The sequence below is a fragment of the Anser brachyrhynchus genome (genome assembly GCF_964034855.1).
Source record: "Anser brachyrhynchus genome assembly, chromosome: 4".
In the NCBI taxonomy this organism is placed as follows: Eukaryota; Metazoa; Chordata; class Aves; order Anseriformes; family Anatidae; genus Anser; species Anser brachyrhynchus.
The window spans coordinates 49,065,588-49,089,422 of record NC_137698.1 but is presented as its reverse complement, the minus strand read 5'-3'; the positions used below and the strand labels follow the sequence as shown (position 1 = coordinate 49,089,422).

Below are 23,835 nucleotides of genomic sequence, written 5' to 3'. Positions count from 1 at the left end.
ATGCGGCCCAGTGCTCCGGCTGTAATGCGGTAGTTGTGATAGTCTTTGTAAATGAGAAGTAATAACAGTATGATCTGACTGCTTCATGAGCAGTGCTGCGTGCCTGATGTCCTCGTTGGTTTCTGTCAGGGTTAAGGGATTGAGCATAGTTGTAGAGATGCCCAGCACTTGCTTAATTTACGCCCATGGCTGCTAGCAGGAAAAGCTAACATGACTGAACTTGCCAAGAAATGAGATGATCTACATGTTAATGTATACGGCTTAATAAAAATAGCTTTCCTGCTGCAATAAAAATGTCATGATGTCTTATAATTCTGCTGTCTTACCACTTACTTGATGGCACCTTAGTTCTTTAAGGCTTTAGAGCAATTGTTGCTAATCCTTCAGATGTTATCTGCCTGCCTGTGCAGCATGCCTGATGTCTCAAACCATGGATTACAATAAGTAATTTTCTAGGCCACGTTACTACCACTTAAGATGTAGTTTGAGGCATACAACTTTGGGGAAGCCAAAAGAAGATATTCCTATGCCTTCCTCAGCCCTGATCTCTTGTTCGTGGTGCTGCAGCACAGCTCTTGGACTGCCTTCTTGGTTATTTCACTGCCACTGTCATCGAGGCACAAGATAAAATGGGACTCCGTCAAAAAATAGGAATCACCCTAAAGATAAAATGACCAGCACTGCACTACAGCAGGGAGAGAAAAAAAAAAAGGCAAAACAAAACACAAACCTCTCTATAATAATGAGCACCTTGGAAATCTCAACCCTTTCTATTTCCAGATCTCAAAATAAGTTCCAGAAGTCCTTCATGGAAACCCTAATTTGTCTGCATGTTAATGAGAAATACTGTTCCTTTCTGGATTAATCTGTCCAAAACATAATAAAACAGTATTGTAGGTGTGGATTATTGGGAAATATCTTTGATTCAGAGAAGAAATAAGGAGAGGATAATAAAGGAGTGGGAGGAACTCATCATGGTATGATATGACTTGCCTTAATGTTCTGCTTGAACGATAAAGTATAATTTTGATTGTTTTCAGAAGGCAAGCAACTCATTAGTTGTCTTAACTTGTGCCACCCTGTTCACACTTTGTACTGGCATTAGATCACATTCTCAAACACATACTCAAAAATCAATATGAAAAACTTATTTGCTTTTATTCTTTCTCTAACAGATAAATGCTTTTCATCTGGAATTTCTTTTGGTGAATGATTGCAATAATGTTTGGAATTTCCTTTCAGAATGGATTGTGAAAAGAGTAGGATACGTACTGGCTGACATGGGATAACAAGCATTCCTTTCAGAATGCACTATGTTGATTTTAAGGGATGACACAATTTTTATTTCAGAAGATCTTTAGAAAGAAAAACACTGAACAGTGTCCCAAACCAAGGATTTTAAAAACAAGAACTACTGTGGCACAAAGCTTTGGACTTCTTCTTATCTATCATGGCTGAAGTATTTATGCCAGGGCAACAAAATATATCAGCTTTTTCATTTTGAGTGGACCTTTCAGTACACTGTGCTTCAACGCTCGATGATAAATTGAGCCCTATCTTAAACTGGGCATAAAAGCCTAAAAATTTGGATGAGGCTGCACATATGTACTCCTGAAGTCATTTTTTTCCTTCCTTTCCAATTCTATACCTTGAAGTTTAAGCCTTATTAAGTAATTTTAATAACGAGGGCTATGAATGCAAGTGTAATCTGTTGCTATCCCCTTTCACACACTTCTATAGTGTACTTCAAAAACTTACATGAAAAGTGACGTTCAAGTCAACAAGTGCACATCCTGCTCATTTTGCAACATTAGCTGGAAGGAAATTGTAGCTCAGTAACCATTCCTGGTCAAAAATACAACCAAGTTGTTACATCTCCCTTACTAAAGAGCAGAAGAAATGCTTGCAAACCATTAATTACAACGAGTTTTACTTCTAAGTACTAACTGTAGGAAATGAGACAAAGCATTTGAGCCCCCCTTGCTGCTCCTGGTACATTGAACTGGACAATTTTATCATCTGTGATAGTTGCCAAAGTGACTCTCGTTTCACGGAGAAAAGCATTTGAAATCGCAGCAATAGAGCTGAGAGGTGCAGTGTGGTTATGGGACGTTTGCAGCTCCAGAAGTGTAAATTAAAGCTTTCTCCAAAGCTGGCTCCAAATTAACACCATGGTAATAAGTATGAGCTTATTTCAGCTGGACAGCCAAAGGGCATTGAATACAGTATGAGGTAATCATTCTTTGAGATGCTACAACCTGATTTTTTTTTTTTTTATGTCATCTGTATTAATTTGCTAGGCCTTCAGTGCTCATGAAGGGTGCTGCCACTCTTCAAACACTCACCACCTGAGGTCAGTACCAAACTTGTGGTCAACCCACAAGTATCAATAACACCTGCGTGCAGTAAGTAGCAGGAGTGTTAGAGCAGCCATGCTGATGTGCTGTAACATCCCGATCTTGTAACATAAGATTTCACACATAAGGTTCCAGCTTCCAATGTCATACGTTGCAGAAGTAACTGTTGTCACTTAACTGCTTTGCCAGCAGCAATGAATCACCCCTCGTTACAGGTGAAACTGAGTCATGGAGTCAGGTTCTGGCAAAACTTGACTAGATCATTTGTAATAGGTGTTCCTTGCAGGTCTGGGAAATGATGCTATCCCTCTGTTACCCCATCAAAATAATCAGGTTGTTTTTATTCCTTTCCATTTCTGTACCTTGAAGTCCATAAGGTTGGCTCTGTCAGACCTCCTGGGTAATGGCAAAGTCAAAGCTACTTTTGGATCATCAGAAAGATTTTGTGGAAGGACACACTAAGCCAAAGCATGAAGGAGAAAAATTTGTCTCAGAGTGTCCGAAGTCCTTAAAGACTGGCAAATTTATAGTGGTTTCAGTGTAACAGATCTCAGCCAAATTCCTTGACCAGAACAGTAAAACCAGAATACATGAGATTGTTCTCGTGTATCTGGGAGAGAACCTTTAAAACCTCACCAAAGCCAAAAAGTAGATGCAAACGTGAAGACTAGCCAGGAAGATGGGGCCCTAAGATCTCTTGCATTTCTCATTTACTCTCTGACAGTCTGTGAGAAACTGCCTGAGATCATCAGTCTACCCAAGGAAGTTTTGTCTGCCAAAATTGCAGAAATCACGGAGATTTTGCAGAATCCAGGGAAATGTTTTCTGAAGAATTCACGTGATTAGCAGGATGAACCTTATAAAGACTGTCAGCCAGTGTGCGGTCATGCATACTGCTTGAGAAACAAAATGATAAATGAGATGCTGGAATCAAATTTATAATGACTCTTAACAGGATCCAGACTCTCCAGCGATTATTGCACTTCAGAAGAATGGGGAAGGTGTAGGGTTTTGTGTGGGTGGTAAAACCTTCAGCAGTGACTATTTCTAGTGCATGCCTTACACTCATAATAGTTTCCTGGTTAACTGTACTGGGACTGGATATCTCAACAGGTAGGACTTAATGAACAGGTATTAGCAGACCTCCAGGAAAGTGCTGACCAAATCAAACCCCTGGCTGCATATTTACGTCCTTGATCCACATTTAAGATTCAGACATTTTTCCTGGTTCAGGTCTGGCACACACCACTAATGGTCCGTGTTAACACACAGTTTAAGATAAATTGCAAGTGGGCCGATTCTTGTGTTCTAGTTACGTTAATTTATATGACACTAGATTAGGTCTGGGCTAGAAGTAAGAGAAACGATGGTACATAAGAGTAATTTTTACACCTTGCATTGAATTCCAGTGACAAATATTTTCCCTAAAACAAATAGGCAAAGAAGACTTTTATTCAAAGAACTTGTTCATTAACAGCCATGGCTGGAAGCTGGATTCTGTCAGCAAGAACAGCTGTAGCCATCTTTTGCAAAGGGCTGTTTGCTTATACTGTTGCAGTTAAAGGTTGGGCTTGACGATGTCGTAGGTCTTTTCCTACCCAGAGGATGCCCTGATTTCTGCATATCGCGAGGAGGTTCTTGGAACTTGACTGCTACTTCAGTGGCGAAGCACTGTTTCTCTGTGGATTCCTGTGCACAGCAGCACATCCAAGGATCCAAGACCAGAAGGACAAACACTGAAGAACAGTATGAAATTTGTACTCAGCTCTGATGAGGCTGCACCTCGAGTACTGTGTTCAGTTTTGGGCCCCTCGCTACAAGAAGGACATGGAGGTGCTCGAGAGAGTCCAGAGAAGGGCGATGAAGGTGGTGAGGGGTCTGGAGAACAAGTCTCACGAGGAGCAGCTGAGGGAGCTGGGATTGTTCAGCCTGGAGAAAAGGGGGCTCAGGGGCGACCTCATCGCTCTCTATAGGTACCTTAAAGGAGGCTGTAGAGAGGTGGGGGTTGGTCTGTTCTCCCACGTGCCTGGTGACAGCACGAGGGGGAATGGACTAAAGTTGCACCAGGGGAGGTTTAGGTTGGATATTAGGAAGAACTTCTTTACTGAAAGGGTTGTTAGGCATTGGAATGGGCTGCCCAGGGAAGTGGTTGAGTCACCATCCCTGGAGGTCTTTAAAAGATGTTTAGATGTAGAGCTTAGTGATATGGTTTAGTGGAGGACTTTTTAGTGTTAGGTCAGAGGTTGGACTAGGGGATCTTGGAGGTCTCTTCCAACCTAGACTATTCTGTGATTCTGTGATTCTGTGAAAGAGAGGGCAGAGGGAGAATGGCAGAGGGAGAGGTGGGCTTTCAGAAGCTCAGGATGCAATTTAGTAAATGAAAAAAGCATAAAACCACTAGCAATTGTAACTGCGACCATACAGGCTAAGTCAGATCTTGGTTGATGGTGGTCTGGAAAACATCAGACCCACAGTCATACTTTACCAGTCATACAGAGGCAGGATCTGCCTCGGGTTAAAAGTGATCTGCATTGGAGGTGTTTCGATCAGATTATAAAATGACTACTTTCAATTGTCACTTTATTTCGAAGAGTTAAAGAATAGCTTCATCGCTTTCCCCAGAGCACTAGGGTGAACTGCAAATGCACAAGAATCATAGGATGTGAGGAGATATGGTTCAGAGCATAACTAATCCAGGGTGGTTAGACATATATTTATACTGCTGAGCAATGGTCTTTTTAATGTCAGCTCCACAAAATCTGAGATGTTTTACATGCAAAAGGAGTTACTTTTCCAAAAGCAGGCAAACTACAGGGCTTAAAACCCACAAATTCTGTCTTCATATCACTGGGCTTTTAAAAAACTAGGGAGCTACTTGTGCAAAAATCAAGGTGCAAATTCACAAACTCCTGCCTTCGCAGAAGTTCTGGTGTGCTATTACATGTCTATGAGCAGGGGGAGAAGGTAAAACAGGTCATAACTAAAGCATTCGTTCAACCTGCTGCTGAATGTATTGTTTCTATCTTATTTCACATCTTTGGTCTGCCATTAGGAATACTCAACTGTTACTCACCCATTGTTGATTTTGAGGCAATAGGCAGTAAAAGTGTTGACTTTTGATCAGTGTTACAGGATCCGTGGGAGTTAAAAGAATCTCTACAGCAGGAGTTGCCAAGAAGTCAGAATAATCAATTTGATATAGGAATAAAATTATGACATAAAATGAAGAAAAGAAGAAGTAAAGCCAGTGGCAAGAAAAATGAGTTTGGTTCCCCTGAAAAACATAACCTTCCAGCACTGTCTTAGTAATCTAAAAAAGCAAATGCCTTTGTTCTTTTTTCTTGAAGAGCAGGGCTGGGTGGGAAGAGACAGCAGTCGGGGTCTGTTCCCATCTCTGCTGACTTTCCTGACTCCTGCCCAGTGTCTGTAACAGCTGCAGAAGCCATTGGAATACCCAAGTGCAACTGCAGTGCAAATCCTTATTTTTAAATATTAATAGGGGAAACCAGCCTCCTCCACAGCAAATATTGAAAATCAACACACCATAGAGCAGAACAAATACAAATTGTTAATCTGCCTAAACGGATGCCACGCACCCAGTAAGGCAAATATTTAAGCAGAACCTGTAAATAAACCAGCAGAATCTATTCTTCAGAAGTTACCTGCCTGGAGTCAGCTAAGGTTTCTGCAGTGTCCTACCAGCAGGGCTGCACCAGGAGCAGTTTCCGTAGGATGCATTTGTTCCAATTTAGCCTCCAGTTTGGCTCTTGGTCAGGAGCATTTTCCCTCAGCTCCAGTGCTAAAGGTCTTTGTTTAGGGAGCTAAAAACTCTGTCTTGGTTTCACATGATGTATACATACAGTCTGCTTAATGAAGATCAGTCCCATGAAAAGCCAGCTAGCTTCCCACGCAGTGGGGATGGGCCCTCATGGATAAAATGCAGACTGCAGTCCCCTTCCTCTCCACGTTCCTCTGGTGCAGGCAGGTAGAATATACACAAGCTCTGTCTCTCTTGTTCAAACTGATTTTTCCTCCATGCAGCTGAAACTTTGGAAAGAAAAAATGCCATGATGATTCACACAGGAATGTGAGGCCAACGCACCCTCTTCTGTCTCGTGGTAGCTGTCATGCTTCACATCATCCCACTGCATCTGAGCTCAGGACCTTGCTCTTTTTGTAATCTGATCTGATGCAGAAGCGTGACTCCGTTGATTTTCACTTATTCCTGATTTACACCAGTAGGCAGATGGTTAGAATTGCAATACCCAGCTAGGACGAGGTTGTCGATTCTGCTTTGCTTTGCAATTTTAACTGGCAGTAGGCTTGAAAATAACTTCAGGAAAACTACCATCATTTCATTCTCCTCCCTCAAGTAGATCAGGGCTGCCTAGAAAACAGATACTAGTTTTGCCAATAGCACAGGTGATAGAAACTTTCAAAGGGGAGGCTAGGAAGTGAGTAAATTTGTGTGAGAACAAGAGCAAGTGGTACTCATACATATTTTATGGTCTCTTTCTTTACTCTTAACTACTGTTTCTGCTTAGTCTGGAAGTCTTGGCTTTGTCACACTCATTAAAATATTTGTTTGAAAAACTCTTTGGCTTCTGTATTGTGATTGGTTTTCAGTTACTTAAGGCGATTAATGAAAAATGGTCTTTATTTAATAGGAAAGACAGCATATGATGATACTGACTGAAACTCTGGAAAGCCCCTGAGTAATGCTACTGAAATGTTTATTTTTTAGTAATGTAACTAAAGCACGGCGATCACTTTTGTTTTGAAAAATTAGCTGTGAGTAGCATGAATAGCTTGATCACTCTTCAGGCAGCATCCTATCCATTTTTTTTATTTTTTACTTTTTTTTTTCAATACTACTTCCCTTTCTGGAGATGACTTCATTTCCTATGCAGTTACTACATACATGGGGAAACCCCAGGAATATACAAAGACAGATATTTTCCATCAAAACCGACCCTTTAATGGCTTTTGATTATATTGTGAATAGGTCATAGGGCACAGAAAGGAAGGACTGCAATTTTGGATTCCTTTGGACTACTGAGAACTGTGAATAAAGTTCTGAGTCAACAATAAAAGCTCTGACTGAGGCTCAGGGACTTTGCTGAAGTAATGCTCGACGTTGTCACCAATGAATTTTTGAAGCCAAGCTGCAAGGGTGGAGTAATAAATGCATTGGACTAGGATCCAGAACAGCTAGCAAGATGAGCAAAAAGGGAAATTAAGCCAGCTAGCAGAAACTGCAGGAGAGGGAGAGAGAGAGCAAAGAAGATGATTTTTATTTGCAGAGCAAGAAGTGACAGTGATGGGTTTAGATGTGTTAGATAGGCATCTATTGCTGGAGCACTTGCTTGTGCTGCAAGGAGATCCACGTGCTAGGTTCTCTTGAGACAAAACTCAAAAGCTCTTCTCCTGCCTCCAAAACAGAGCTTTCATCATCAGCATAGGTGGAAAAAACGATTCACCAACATAGGTGTTGCAACTGTACTTCTCTGCAGCAAGAATCACCAGACTGTGCGGAAAATCCAGGAACAGGGATGGTCGCCTCCTGTGTGGTGAGGAAGTGGTGCTGTGGGACAGCAGAGCTTGTGCTCTCATACTTGTTCTCAAAAGGCTTAGTGCAACTTCATGCATTGATGCTCATTTGTTAAATCACTTGCACAGTGACCTTTGTGACACCTGCCCAGTCGAGGACTGATTTAGGAAATGCACTTCACTTCATGCCCAGCACTTCTAGAAACAAATGAATGCGATTTCTGTTTGTGTTAATGGTGTTAAATATCAAGCATAAACAGCTTCAGGAAGAGGGGCACAGACAGCCACACAAATTTCAGTAAGCCTTTTCTGAGAAGGAGGACTCATCCAAATGCATTAATCTTTCAGAATTGCATATTACCTAAACAAAAGAGAAAGAGTATTTTGGCAGAGGGCTGATCCAGACACTGCTGAAGCTTATCGGGAAGATAGGTACTAAACATGTATCTCTTGGTTGCATTTAGTCCACATTTTTCATATGAAAATCATTCAGTGGGACAGCTGGCAAACTTAAAATCTTCTTGTTGTTGTTTGTTTGTTTTTGTCACTACCTAATTAACACATGGTTAGGGGGAAAAGACATATCCCTATGGTATAGGTAACTATAAGTAAATTCTCTGTTTGGCCCTCTCAAGTCAGTCAAGTTGCCCCAGGTAAAGTTCACAGCAGAGACTGTCTTACAGCCCAGAGAAACTACAGATGACACAAAAGATGCAGACTGCCAGACAAAGATGCAAAGAAGATGAGACATTTTCCCTTTGCAGATCAAAAGTATGCATAGGTTTTGCATACAGGGTCACAGAAGTACAAGAAAACGCAGGGAAGAATTTCCCTGAAGGAAATCTACAGCTCAAGCAGGTCTACGTTTTCTTGCTGAACCTAATATTCTTTTAAGGAAGAACACAAATTGTCACATTCACTGACTCACCTATTCAGCTGTTTCTAAATGATCTTTTAAATGTTTGGATCTAAAATTTCAGACCTAGACCTAGGATTTGTAAAGACACCGGTAAGGAACCACTGGGGTAGATGAGGTCAAAGCAGTGCTAGAGGAACCCCAGGGGAAAAAAATCCCCCACTGCTCACAGGAGCATAAGGAAATGTAAAGTTCCAGGTCACTCACCAGTCGGGGTAAGCTGGGGAGAAGCACACAGAAAATAATCTGAGAAACTCCATTTTTTTCACTCAAGTGCTTTCCTGCCTTTTGCTGTGTCATAGCAAAACTGATGAGAAAGCCTCCACAAGCAGAATTAGCTAATTTTAGGCCTGCAGTAGCACCTACAGATTGATTCAAAATACTCTAACGTGTGCCAGTTTGCGATGTGACTTGGGCAGGGACTTCTGTACCACACATCAATGTCAAAAGTCAGATGCAGGATATTAGATTAGTCTCTAGCCAGCATTCAGGGGTATCATATTGCTGACAAGTCCATCATTTCTCAGAAACCTTATCACCAATAAATGATAAAACTTATGATAACAAAAACGGTTCTGCAGCTGGAGGCTGCCATATGTTGTTTATGATAGTCATATTTAAGGCTTGGGAAGTATTCTTTTTGGTCAGAGACTGTATGCTTTAAAAATTCAGTAGCTTTTAGTTCATGTCATTACCTGCCTCCCATCTCCCAGACTAGAAGCTTGTAAATCAATTTAAACAGCAACTCCTCTCCTTCACCCAAATCATGAAAGTTTACAATAAAACATGTGATGTTTTCATTTATGGTTCATCTTTTCTGACTTCTCTCTGTAACCACAAAACAAATTTTACATTTGTTGGTTGTGGGTTTTTGAAGGGTAAGTCTCCGCTCACTACTTCTTGCTTTTCTGTCTTTTAAAAGATTTTTTTTTAAAACTTTTAAAACTTTTTAAAAGAAGATTTTTAAATTGCAAGTCAAAACACAGGCTCCAGAACTCTCTGCTCAGTTGCTCTCATTGCTTCATATCAAACTTGTTGCCCTGTAGTCATTGCATCAGATGTAAGACATCTAAGCCCTTTCTTTGTGTTTGACTAGTAATGAGGTACAATAGCCACAAACAAATTGTCTGTCTAAATCAAGAAAGCAGAAATACTGTTTCCTTAAAACGCAACAGGCAGTAAGCTTCACACAAAGAGCACAAAGGATATCACCTTCATTCCATACGCAGTACAGAAGCAATAAATTTATCTCTGAGTTAATGAAAAACTTTAATGAAATTAAAGACAAAGAATAGTTTCTTGGGTTTCTTTGGACAAGGTCTGCACGCCACAGGCAGTGTCATTCTTACTGCCATGTTCTCTCTGTGTGTAGGCCAGAAGACATTTCCATTGATACCTGAGTTTACATTTCTGTAGACTGTTTGCTGCTCACAGAAATAGTGTGTTGGGGGGTGAAAAAGTCCAGATATGGGAATGAGCAACCCAAGAGGACAACAATTTGTATCGAGATCATCTGGAGGAGATGTGATAGAGGTCTATAGAATTAAGAAGAAGATGGAAATGAACAATAAGAATCAATTCCTAACTCCTGTTTTCCCATAAAAGTATCAGGAGGCATCAAACGAAACCAGGCACAGCGTGGGACAGTACTAGGGATAAGTCTCAAACACACCTGACCTTTTCTTACATGTTCCCAGACACCTGCTAATAGCCACAGTTGAAGAGAGGATACTCATCAGGCAGACTTCTGGTTTCACAAAGAAAGGCTGTTATTAAGTGCTTAGATGCTCACATTACCTAATCCAGCTACGTTCACTGCAAGATAAAAGTTTACGGGAAAAACAGGTGCTTAATTCCATGTCTACACATCTTATTTGGCTATTAATCAGAACCCATCCTCTATTTATATAGCTTTGTACAACTACAGATGCTGATACTTATGGTAATATTAAGTGGAATTCAACCTGGCATACATAAATCTCTGTGTCCTTTATGATGAGTCAGAGAACAAGAAACATGTTCATTCATATTTGGTCCTATGTTTTGTTCTTTTGATTGTCTCCTTTAACCGACAGAAAAACGATAAAAAGATTCCTTAATCCTTTAAAAAACAAAAATCTCATGCTTGTATTTAAGTGTTATTTTCTGTTGTTAATAAAAATGGTTGTACGTGTCTGACTTTATCTGAATAATCCTCTTTCATGATCCCATTACCAGTTTTTCTCAATTACCTCAATTAATGCCAGAACCAGAATCCCACAGCAGCTTTTGGAATTTTCCTCTGCCCAAATTCAAAATTCAACATTCTCAGTAGCCCTCCAAAGTCATTCTGTATTTTGTTGCTTATTTCAGTGATGCTAGGTATTAATGTATTCAAAAGTACCATAAGTAATCTCAGAAAATATTTTTTAAAATGTAATTGCATATCAGTAGGAGAGCTCATTAAAATCCAGTTCTAGTACCCAGCATTTCTAAAAAACAGTAGTCTCTGTTTCCATCATTTCTTCTAATAATGATAGTATTTAAAACACACATACACAAAGCCCATAGACACACAGGTGCAAAGTCACAGATCAAATGTCCTCCTCTAGAAGGGAAAGTCACAACAAGTAACACAATAATAATGGCAAAAGTATGCAGGTACAGAAGAAAACAATCACAAGAAAATGAGTATTACACAAAATATACTGATTACACAAAGCTAAGTAAAGGGCTATTTTGTACATATTCTATGTTTTATCTTGTTTTAATTAGCAAAGTGTTTTCTGTTGATGAAAAGCAATTTTGTGGTCATTGAGGGAAGGGGGTTTACCCGTGCCACTGTGACTCATTCTACAACAGCATCTTACAGGTTCAGGAGTTTCCATGGGTATGACCCACACATGACGCTGGAGGACGCGGGGGGGCCAGGGCAGTATATAACCAGGGCAGGTACCAGAGCACAGACATTGGCCACCCTCAGGGCTGTAGGAGCTCTCCTCACCTCACCACACGACCAGACGCCGGTAACACCAGGAAGAAACACTCTCTCATCATGACGGGCAAGGTTGTGGCTGCTGGCATGGCTCTTCTCCTGATCTCAGTGATCGGAACCAAAGGTAAAGAAATCCTTCCTAACACTCTCATAAGTAATTGCTAGCGTGAATGCCGGTAAGGGAGATATTTTGTGTCTTAAAAGTGCAGAGAATAACTCTGTGTGGAGCTAGATCATGTTCTCAGATACAAGGTGTAACTCCGCGTATAATCTGATGTAGCCAGGTGCAGAGATAAGCCAAATAAAAGCCCAGTGTTAAAACTGCCGGTGCTCAGTCATTATCATTTTCCATTTCCTTATACCACTGGTTGCTCTAACAGCAGTTTTTGGATAGCTAAACGCTTAAGCAGCTTAAAAGAATGGGTGAAAGCAAATTTTTCAAGTCCTCAGGCTCCTAAAGAGAATTATTTCTAATACTCTAAGCAAAAAGAGTATGTTGTGTTTCCTGCATAAATAGTGAAACAGTCCATACAATACCTCTTTTTTTCTTCTTGTCTTACAGGTATGGCTCTGGCCCGTTCAGGGATTGAACTCCGGTGCCAGTGCATAGACACCCACTCCAAGTTCATCCACCCCAAGTTTATCCAGAACGTGAACCTCACCCCCAGCGGACCTCACTGCAAGAATGTCGAAGTCATGTAAGTGCTTATGCAAAATCCTCCCTGTTACTTAACAAGAAGGAAATAGATTTTACATGTAAGGGTTCTGTGAAAGATGTAACAAGCCAGCAGGCGTGGCTACTCAGAATCCAAGAGAGCAATGCGTGATGCTCCTACGAATGTTCTACTATGTGTCATCTGTTGCATCTTAGTTCTGCAAATCTCTGCTTCATAAACACTCCTTGTATTATTTTAACTTAAACCTGCAGCCATCAAACAAGCAAATAAATTTCTAAACCTCAGAATTTCACCAGCATAAGAAAAGAGAATTAAAGCCATTGAGCTGTACTGAGCAAATTATCAAAATATAAATTTTAATGGCTAGGTCAAAAATATGGTCGTACCTCTACTGAAGTCAATGAAAAAAACACCATTAGCACAGAAGTCATGTAATGCAGTCACAATTCCAGAAATCTTACTGTGACAAAATTCCTATGGACTACCCAGTTCAGTTTCTAAACCAAGATGGAAAGATTCAGCTCCTCAGTTAGACAACATCACAAATACAAATGAGGCAATGTGAAAAAAGAAGCAATTTTGAAAACAGTGAGTCCATGTAATAATTTGATGCATTCAAATAAAGAGATGTGAGATGATAAGAACCAGTTTAAAAAAAAAAACAACTATGTATTAGACTACAGCTTCAAATGATATGGTTTAAAGGAGATCGTGCGTGTCAGTGTGTATCTAGAAAACTCTGATGTTACAAGAGGAAAGAGAAATTGCCTTGGAATTCACTAAATAGACCTTTTCCCTTCCTTTTTATTCTGTTTTGCAGAGCTACTCTGAAAGACGGCAGAGAAGTGTGCCTGGACCCCACTGCTCCCTGGGTAAAGCTGATCATCAAGGCAATTTTGGACAAGTGAGTCATTTGTTCTCAATGAGCACAGTTTATTGAAAAGTAGTATTTTAAATAAGCTAGCAAACATTCACTGCATAAATAGTTCAAAAACTCTGTCTCTTCAGACAGTTGCTACCATTTCAGTTCACTAACTGGGACAAATATTGTGATTGCTTTGTGGTTTAAGTATGGTGTTAGGTTCAGTTCCTTGCAGTGACATGCCACCCACGCAGATATTAGCTACATCTCTTATAAGGTACAAGCATATTGAAAAACTAAGCTCAAGAGCTCAGTCCTCTGGAAATTCAGGCATTAACTGACTGGTTTTCTTTTGCTTGCAATGGTAGAAAGCACCAATACATTTTCAGAACTAATGGCATTTAGATAAGTGGGGGAAAATCAGTCCCAAAAGGTATTAAGTGAAGCATCAAAATATGGAAGCCCATGGAGTTACTGAATACTTGTGAAAAGGTGACTACAGACCAGCGTCCCTTAGCATCCTATATAACAGCTTTTAAGGGACTTAGACACAGAAGCACAAACCCTTAGTGGCTGACTTCATGTGATTCCAGCAAGGGGTACCCCGTCTGGTGGGAGGTGTCCCTGCCCATGGCAGCGGGGTTGGAATTAGATGGTCCTTAAGGTCCCTTCCAGCCCAAACCATTCTATCATTGTGTGATTCTATGATACTTGTTCCATGGACTACATTTAATTTTCTCCTTTTCCATTTTATTTCTTTCTAGGGCAAACACCAAGCCTGAGAACGTGTCCTAAAGCAAAGAACAAAACTGTCTTACCTCCTCCAGGAAGGCAAAAATGGGAGATGCCACCGCCCAGCTTCTGGCAGCTCATTTCCTCCTGCCTCCTACGTTCACATTTTTATCAGCATCTAGAGAGTAGGGATTCCCTGATTGTGTAGTTAGTTGACAACAGTACTCTAAGTCTTTTAAAGAGGTCTCAGACAAGAGAGAAACCACTGAAACCAGAAAAAGCAGGCAGAAAACACAGCTTGTGAAAAGTGATGGAGATGATTCTGGAGTCATTTTTCCTAGCCACAGCTGGATCAGTGCAGTTCACTCTCATCAGAACCTTCTCTAAATCTTCCCTTTTCGCTAATTGTTTAGGAGCTGACCAAAAGCTCCTTTTCTCCAGGAATGCACTGACAGGGAGCAACAACTGTGCCTAGGTCACTGCCACTCGCAGTGGGCTGCTGACCAGAAGGGGGGGGAGGAGACTTTCAAAATTAAAAAGCTACAATTCTGAGGCACCATTTTTTGTGCCATCATTTTCAAGGTATTATTTATTGTGAATTATTGCTGTGAAGCTATAAGCATCTATTTTAAAGACATATTTCAGTTAGAAAAAAGCACTTTATTTATTTGAATTATATTAGACTTTTAATATTGTTTCTATAAGTAATTACTTAATTTATATTTTGGCATGAGAGTGTAGTTGGTCTTCATGCTTTCATTATTTATTTTTTTATGGAAAATACTGAAGTTTATGTACCTAATAAATGCTTGTTGAAATGTTTTTATTTCAATATTGTGTGTTATTAATTTCCTTATTTAAATACAGAACTGAAAAAGAGGATGCGTCTACTTTCACTGTGTATCACTTAAAGGGGTCTTACAAGGGCGAGTGGTAGCTGAGTTGTGGGGACAGCTGATTAAAACAGCAAATGCTTGCTTCCGGTGAGCGCAGATGATTTCTAGTAGGAAGAAATATTAAAGCCATCTTTGTGTTTTCAGAGGCCTGGGTGCTAAAAGCCACAGACAGAAACTAAAGAACAAACAGTGATGAGTCAAAGAAATTCCAGGGTCACAGCAGTGGTGGTGCTCAGACAGCATGTCAACTGCAGATCTGGCACAAAACAAGGTTTCTCATTAACCTACAGTTATCAGGGATACCTGATAAACTTTAAGGAAGTCTGTGAGCACCCTCCCAAATTCCAGTGAGGAGGGAGGACTACATCAAGAGCAATCCTGAGGAACGTGCTCCAGTTGGGCAGCCATGTCTTTCTGTGACACAGTGATTTACACAGAAATGGCTGGAATACCAGCAGCGAGCACTTGAGAAAGCGGGAAAGTTGAGCAAATGTTTTGATTTTGAATTTTCTCTGGTCATTTCCAACAAGGAGCCACTCCATATTCTGCACAAACAGTGTATGTTTGCTTATGGTGCAAGGAGATAAAAAGGGAATTTCTGTTGCTGTTTGAGCAAGCTCTTGTGCAACAATCCCAACCATGCTTTGCCTCCATCCCTATCTCTGCTCCTGTCCCTGTGCACTACAAAGACAGCTAGACTTCATCCTCAGGATGTAAAGAGGAGAAAATTTCTCATTGGACCAGGTTTTGTTCAGACTCATCTTACAACAGTAAGACTCCTGGCTTCTGAAGGATCTTTACAAACTGGCTTCCTTCAGATCTCCAATTTGGAGGCAAGCATGTCTGAAATACTAGCCAAAAAGTGGCAGCAGTGCAGAAGAAAGACTTTATATGTACACCCATAATAGCATGCATGTATTCTAAAGGTTTGGCACCCATTTTACTGCTCCACAAATATTTACAGTAAGCGCACAAGCTCTATCACCAGTCAAATTCCAGTCATGTTACCAGCAGCTGAGTCATGGCAAGGAACGTCTCTTCTCATCAGTGCTTCTGTCCAAAATGTCAGCAATGGCTTACTCCAGGGAGCCCGGGCAGGCTATCTACATAGAAGCTTAACCATATCTCTTCTTTATCCATAGGTGAAAAGTGAGTCAGACGCTGGCTAGAAATGATAAAATATTGCATTTCTGTTCAGCAAGTAATCACAAGATACCTTTCTTAGGAACATAACAATATGCAGAGTCAATTTCAAGCTGGTATGTGGTTAGGACACAAAACTGTCCTGATAACAAAATCTAGTGTGTGCATAATGCTCAGCCACTTTCCATCCTACTAAATTTCACTTTTTTTTCCTCTGGTTACTATAGCCTGTGTCCACCTAAAACATATGCTGGGCTTTTGCTAAACATCTGAACGTTCAGGTCTTCTTCAGATACAGATGGCACATAGATATCTTGTTAGCATGTTATCAGGGTAAACTGCTTATCAGGACTGTGAATTAAAATGACTTTACAGTACAAGGCTATCTCAGTGTCTGTAATCAGCTACCATCAGATCAAGTGAAATACCTTTGAGCAGGGAGTGCCCCAGCGGGCACTGTTAAACCCTAATGGCCTTGATCAGCCTCACCTGGGGCCTCTAACTATTCACCTGCCCATAGGCCCAGGAGCCTCATTTAAGCTTAGCATGGGGTGTTTGCCTTTTTTCCTAGCTGTATTGCATAAGCATTGCTCTTCAGCTTAGTTATTGTTGTGTTTTGTCCTAACCATGAACCCTACTGATCCAGACAATGACTTGAGGACTTTTGGCTTGGTCTTGTGTCTGTATTGCTACCATAGACCTCTATGGCAGCCTCTTGAGCACATCCTGTTCCTGACCTGTGGATTGACTTGTGGACCTGATCTTGGACCTGTCTCATCATCAGGAACATGGCTAGTGAGCTTAATTCCTTATTGAGTTTGGATGTCATCTTTGGGTGGATTCTGCTTGTCTTGCTCAGGCAGTGTGGGATGAGCCCTGGCTGTTGTGTATTCTGTGCTGGTGGATGTGGTGTCCCTTTTTTTACCGCGACCTTTAAGGAGCAGGTGTCCACTGCTGTTCCGTCTTAAATCATCATTCTAGTCTAGGAGTTTAGAGAATAATTCTATCAAGAAAGTCTTTTCTTTGGCTGATCACAATTTCTATAACTGACCACTACATAAAGGCAGAAGAAATAATAACCACAGGAGGTAAAGAAAAGGTTACGTTGTCAAGATACAGTATATTTTTTAAGTTATTTTAAACTCCTGAAGTTGACCTTGGTAAGAAGTTGAGTGATATAGCAAGTGACTGGTGCTCCCTCAAGATGACCATGCCAATCATCAGACCTGGTCTGGGAACAGTCCTTTTTCCAGCCTGTTCTTTACTCCTGTGGAGTCATCAAAACCAGAGTTAGTTAACTGGTCTACATTTTGCTGTTGTGATGTGGGACTCGGAAACCAAACAGCTTTACATATGAACTGCAGAATGCAGGGTATGCTTTGCCAGCCCGGTATGCCATTTGACCATCAGGTCTAGCTGAAGTGATTCTCTCCTCATCACTACATTATAAATAGCTGGGGATGTTTACAAGCGCACCTCATAAATAGAGCAGGCTAAGTGATGTGATATGTCCCCACTACAATCAGAGCATCACATGTTGACATATCTGAGTTAGGTTAATGTGAACTAGTTAACGGTCTGAGCTAATATATCCCAAGTGTCCTACTCCTCAGTGAGCAAAAGCTAGGCACTATGCATGTCCAGGACAAACTATAACCTGCTCTCCACAGAGTATCAGGTTTTTCGTATAGTCAGTGCCTTCTTTTCCAAAACCCAAGTTGTTTATCAATTTTAGAAAACTAATGAAATTTACTTCAGATGGATGATATATTTTATCAGATCAGTTCTTATCTGGTTACTTTCCTCTAGACCACCATTTCCTCCTTGCTCCCCACACCCAAAAAAAAAAAAGCATATCAATATCCCAGTGAGCAAACAATACGCAGTCAATACTCAAGAGATTTCACTTCTGATGTGTTTTCTTCTTCTTTAAACACCTATTATTATACTAGCTGTGTGGTGTTAGAAGAACAGGTGACTTGCTAAGTGCTTATTTGAATCAGGTGTTATTACAAATCTTAGTGTCAGATAAATCTTTCTTTCATACTCAGAACAAATGACATTTTTGTAAGAGCTTAAGTGCCTTAGGTGGTAATTCTTCAGTCATTTTAAGCTGCTCATCTTTTCCTGCTCAATGCATAGAGAAGCTTTTCAGAACAAAGTGTCTAAATCTCTTTAGCACAGCTGAAAATGATAGCTGAAATCCTTTCACATAACAATAGGAACTGGTTATGTCTTGCCTTCATAATACACTGGCTAAATAACTACAGTAGAGCTGTATCTAGAGATAATTCACAACATTTGGGATGAAATCTCTCAGTAACTATGTTGGGTGCAAGTTTTTGTGCAAGGCATTTAAACTCAATGCAGAGAGCTCAACAGAAATCCTAGATTCAGAGAGGGGCAGAAGCCACTTTATTTTGGGTTGAGGAGGGGGGGGCAGGGATATCCAAATGCAAAAGTAATCCTGCTAATTAAAACTAACATTTCATGAAGTGCAAACAGAATGAGGTAGATAATAATCAAAATGTAACAAAAATAATTAATACACAGCAGCAGAAGTAAGTTATTGAATTTTGAAGTGCTACTGAGCAGATGGCACAGAAATCTGGATTTATTTCGTGATGCTTTTGGGTATTAGGAAACGTGCATGTACAGAATCCACAGCATGTGTTAACCACATAGGCTGGTGGGAGCACACCTTTCCAAAAAGCCTGACAGGATATAGAAGTGCAGCAGGAAGTCTGTCAAGAAGAAAACTTGTGAGTAGTAATGGATAATAAATAATAAATTTTCTTTCAGCAGCAAAAAGTATCATTTCTATCTGCATACATGCTGGGGGTGGGCTGGGGTGGAATATGCCTCTGCCAGGAAACTAGCTATTTGTATGTCATGTTTTAAGTATGTCAAACCCTAGATTTTAAGCCATGTTTGATTAAGACAGGATCTTTTTTCTAAACATGTCCACGCATGTCTTTTCTGAAGAACTTTCTCCTATTTGTGCTTTTATTCTTGGTTGGCAGGATAACGAAGGTGCTTCCTTGATGTAAGATTTATGCATTCTGCAGAAGAGAATAAACAATGGGTAGATGATCACGGCAAAAAGTAGTAAAGAATATGTGGGCATACTTAATGATGTTCATCTAGTTTGTTCAAGTGCTGTAACTTACTGCATTTGTGCCTGGCCAGATCCTGCACCTATGAAAACATAAGTATTTATAATTAGAGAGGTGCATGATCAGCGTTAAATGAATCTGCCTCCCAACAGCTCTGAAATGTCACTGCTGCTGTTGTGAAGACACAGATAAATTTTGTTATCTGCAAGTCCTGAGCAAATCAGCATGCCTATAAATAACATGAACAGGGGTGATGGGAAAACAATACTGTTTGCTTCTTAAGATCAAAGAATGAGATGGTTCATTTAAGTAGACACAGTTTTTATTATATATTTACAGGTAAGGCCCTGGCAAAAACAGAGGAAAATGGCTTCCAGTGCTCGTGCATGAGCAGTCATTCCAATTTCATCCCTCCCAAGGCAATTCAGCATGTGAAACTAAGCTGAAGAGGACCTCACTGCAAAAAGGTGGAAATCATATAAGTAGCTTTGCCCAACAGCACCCTGCTCTCTCTATAAGAGGAAATGACCTGGTGTTTTGTACCCTACTTACTTACTTGGAGTGGAATTTTACATCCCCTGCAAAGCCTCCTAGATGGTAAGTATAACGTAAAAGGTTTTCAATGGAAAGTAATGAACTAATTTCCAAACAGTGGTATAAGCCACGTCAGAAAACATTGTAAGAGTTTCTTTATGCTAATATTCTAATTAAGACCAATGGCAGAGGAGAAAATTAGATCCCCATAACACATTGATGGCATGATTAACAATTCTGATGATGAAGAGTAAAAGACAAAGTCTTGATCCTGTTGATGGGAATTCGAAGTATTTCCTCTAACCTGGTCTGCATGTGGCAAAAGTTGGAAGTGGCCCATATTGTTCCTTATGCTGAAAATTGCTTACTGAGCACTTTGTTTTGCATGGAATTTAAATTGAAAAATCCATGTGAGTACCAAGTCAAAGACATGATGAGCTTCCTATAAGTTGACATCAAGAACTATTTGCATTAATTGAATCAATGCATACACATGAACAGAAGGGGACTTTCAGGTTATATGGTTTTCATTACAATTTCACCAGCAAACAGTACATGAGTGATTGTACCCTCTCTGCAGTATTTTGTGTCCTCCTCACCAGTAATTGATAATTCAAGCCAAATTTCATTGAAATAAATAAATGAACACTTTGCCAAGGTGAAGAAGTTCCTGGAAGATGTGTTTAACTATGACCAGATAGAGATGAGAAACCCAATTAAAAAAAATCTTGCTAACGCTTAAAAAAAAAAACACTTGCATCATAAGCTTATATAGAGACATAAGTCATTATTTAAAAAAAAGAAAAAACAAAACTTTAGTATAGAAAAAGTATAGGAAAACTATTTTTCCATTGTTCTCTGACTACTGGTTGGAAAATATCCGAGAACTTTAACAAACAGAAGTTTGTACCAGGTCCTCCAGATAGTTCATTGCCAAATAGCCAAGATAAGTTTGATCATGTTGGGAGAGCTGGAGAGATCCACCTTGCCTGAACTGCATCGTTTGTTTCTTGGCAGAGCTATGCTGAAAGGTGATGACAAGCATGTCTGGAAGCCACTGCTCCCTGGGTCTGGCTCACCACAAAGGCGATTTGAGCCAACTAAGTTGTTTTCTTTACTAGAACAGCTTCGGTTAAAAGCTATTTTAAAAAAGCAGATTTAAATCTCTTGGAATGAAATATATTCACCCTCTTCAGGCACTGTTAATTCTTTCCAACAATTGTCTCAAAATCAATGTTTTTAAATGCCTGGGGATCAGTGATGGGATTAAAATAGCTTCCTGTAGCTCTTATATATTCCCTGTGCATTAAGCCAGGCAATAGACCGTATTTATGATGCACCTATATGTCTGTTAAAAGATGCCTCAATTCTTGTGTTCTGACACTTACAAAAATCAGATTCATTTCATCTTTTGGGATATATAAATCTCTAGGTGGCATTTTTAAGTTAACTACCTCTTACAGGTGTAATTGGGGACAGGCAGGTCCCTATTTAACTCAGTTTGGACACACATGGGAGTAGATTTTATTGGAGCAGTACTTGTGTAAACACAATTTGCACATATTTCAATTGGTTTTCACAGTAAAAATTGCTCATTATTGACTTGTAAAAATGAGCATGAATTCTTACCCATTGCTTTCCTTGTAGCTGGTGATTTGTTTTTTTTTTTAAATGAATCTTTCAGTTCACTTTATGCTTCCTCTAATTATAGGCACAGAGACTATAGACTCATCAGTCTAACAGAAGTCAAGGAAAAATGTCATGGAATTTTTTAAGGATGCAAAATGAATGAGTTTTTCAGGAGAATCATAGCATGTCACAACAGAATTCCTTGTATGTTATTACCTTTTTTCCTGAGACTTGCTAATTCCACTTATTTCATTTGTTGTATCTCTAAAACTATATCTGCAATAGATAGAGCAAATCAAGCTTAACAAGAGTTTTTCAGTGTTGTAAGGACAAGAATAAACAAGAGGAAATGAGTTAGCTTTACATGGCCCTACTGAAAGTAGAAGTATAAAGGATAAAATTGGTAAACATATAACTAAAACATGAATAAACATACTGAGGACAAGTCTACAAAGTTTTGTTGAAGGAAATTGTCTTTCATGCACCTCTTCGAGTTGTTGGAAGATGACAACTAGCTTACGGATATGGAAGTTCCCCTAGGTCTAGCCCAACTGTCTTCCTAAAAGGGTTTCACAGCCCTCAACAAGCATTAGAGATAAGACATCAGGGCTAAGAAGTCTTGGATGGGGTAGTTAACAGATGGTTACACAGAAATGAAGGACAAAATTTGGAAGGTCAGTTGTTTGTGATGAAGGGACATGGCTTGGAGATTACTACACCAGCTTGTGTGGGGTCCTGTTTGGGTTTGCATAGCTACAAGTGGTCTGGTAAGGTAATTCTGCCTGAGCTGTGGTATTCTCATGCCACTAGTTGAAGGGTAGGAAAGACCAAGATCAACTATGAAGAACTACTGAAAGACATAAAGAGACTCATGGAGTAGGCAGTAAACTACCAGATGAAGTTAACTGCAGGATGTAGCAAAAATGGTTCACGCCAAAAGGGAAAATTCCCAAGCTCCTATAAAAATGAGGTGTTCTTGGCTGGATATTAGCATATGGGAGAGATCACAGGATTATATGAAGCTGTGTGATAGGACGGGCAGGTCAGGACTCAGCAGTGAGTAGAACCTTAGAACAAAATTAAGCAAAACAAAACAAAAAACAATGCATCAACCAACACAAATATAATGTTAGGAGCTACTACAGCATGAATAAAGGAGTAACTACTGAAATGTGTGTTGCTGGTGTGTAAATTTACCCTCATGCTGCACCCCTGGTCTCCCATCTTCAAGAAGATAGAGTAGATTTGGGAAAGATGACTGAGTGCCTGCTACTGAGGAAGCAAGCAAGGTGTTGGGTTTTTTTTTGCCTTTCAAAAGTGAGGTACCCCTGGGTGAATGTGACAGAAGTGAATCCATACCCATTTCTCCATCAAAAAAACACCCTTGAGAAAGAGGCAGAGAGTCTTAAAACAGCTTTGTAATGTGTAGTACAAGCGCCAAAGCTGACTTCATTTTGTGTGTGTCCAGAAAATAGTTTCTTGGCAGCATATCTGTAAAATGATCTTTTTAAGAGGAGATTTAGATGTCTGAGAGATGCCATTCACTGGAAGGAGGAAGACTGATTAAAATGTGACTGACTAATTAAATGAAGTTTCTTTAGAAGTGACTTATCTGAATGATACTTGATTGGGTGTACCTGCAGCACTCCTGTCAAGGAATGGATAGGCATGGATTCTCTGCTACTGCCAGAAAACTAGCAACCAAACTATCTTCTGTGAGATGCTTCGTGATGTCTCATCAGCACTTCTAAGCTGCTGTCAGCCTCAGGGTAGCCTAATGACTATGAACTAATGGCTTTTGGAAGGAAGAAGCTAAAATTAGTGATACTAAATTACCTGTTATTTCTGAAGTGATATTTATCGTGCTCTAGTTTCCACTTATAGATCGGAAGATGCTGACAGATGTAGCGAGATGGAGGACAAAGGGCTGTGCGGCTACAGCGTGACGAAGCCCAGCACTCCGACCTGTCTGCAAGCTGTTTGGCGAGGCTCGGGCTAAAGTGAGCTGCTCTGACCGCACTGCCAGGAAGCATTCATGCTGATATCTGCAAAGCTACACTGGCTGTAGCTTAAGCAGCCAGTAAATTAACAGCAAGTGACCTTTGAAGAACCAGAGGTGAATGCATGATGTAAATAGTCTACTAACCACTTCTAATTTAATCAGAAATTCCCAGGACAACTTCCTCAAACATCTCATATGTTTCTTCCCATTGCTTCCATATCTTACTTCCACAGTCTGCTGGACAGGAAGAAAATGCTTCCTGCCACAGTCATGAAAGGGAAATGCAACTAAAGGAATAAATGTAGCCTTCATCTAGCAGTTAAAACTTTAGCTGCTTGTCCCTATGAATTCTCTAGTAGGACTTATAATCTCTTCTGTTAATATCAAGTAGATCAAATATATATTTAATTACGAAGATTGGTTAATATTGTGTGTTAATATTATGAC

The 23,835-nt window shown here is 40.1% G+C and overlaps 2 protein-coding genes and 1 long non-coding RNA gene across 6 annotated transcripts in view; 2 read left to right on the top strand and 1 right to left on the bottom strand.

Annotated features, from left to right (window-relative positions):
• RASSF6 (Ras association domain family member 6) overlaps window positions 1-23,835 on the bottom strand; it is a 128,806-nt gene that overhangs the window by 36,588 nt on the left and 68,383 nt on the right. The gene's annotated exons all lie outside the window — the stretch shown is intronic.
• LOC308194925 (interleukin-8-like) lies at window positions 11,616-15,964 on the top strand (the record flags this gene model as incomplete). 2 transcript variants are annotated; one of them, XM_080591564.1, is made up of 4 exons in its annotated part: window positions 11,622-11,921; window positions 12,360-12,495; window positions 13,295-13,378; window positions 14,101-15,964. In XM_080591564.1, exons 1-4 carry the CDS (start codon window positions 11,858-11,860, stop codon window positions 14,129-14,131), a joined length of 315 nt encoding a protein of 104 aa, XP_080447690.1. In that variant the 5' UTR covers window positions 11,622-11,857. The 2 variants fall into 2 exon arrangements, with proteins under 2 accessions (XP_080447691.1, XP_080447690.1); XM_080591565.1 differs by lacking the exon at window positions 14,101-15,964 and having other exon boundaries at window positions 11,616-11,921; window positions 13,295-13,382.
• On the top strand, window positions 15,996-23,423 carry LOC308194930. Its single transcript, XR_013951073.1, has 3 exons — window positions 15,996-16,902; window positions 19,563-19,820; window positions 23,258-23,423. It is a non-coding gene; the product is annotated as an uncharacterized lncRNA (long non-coding RNA).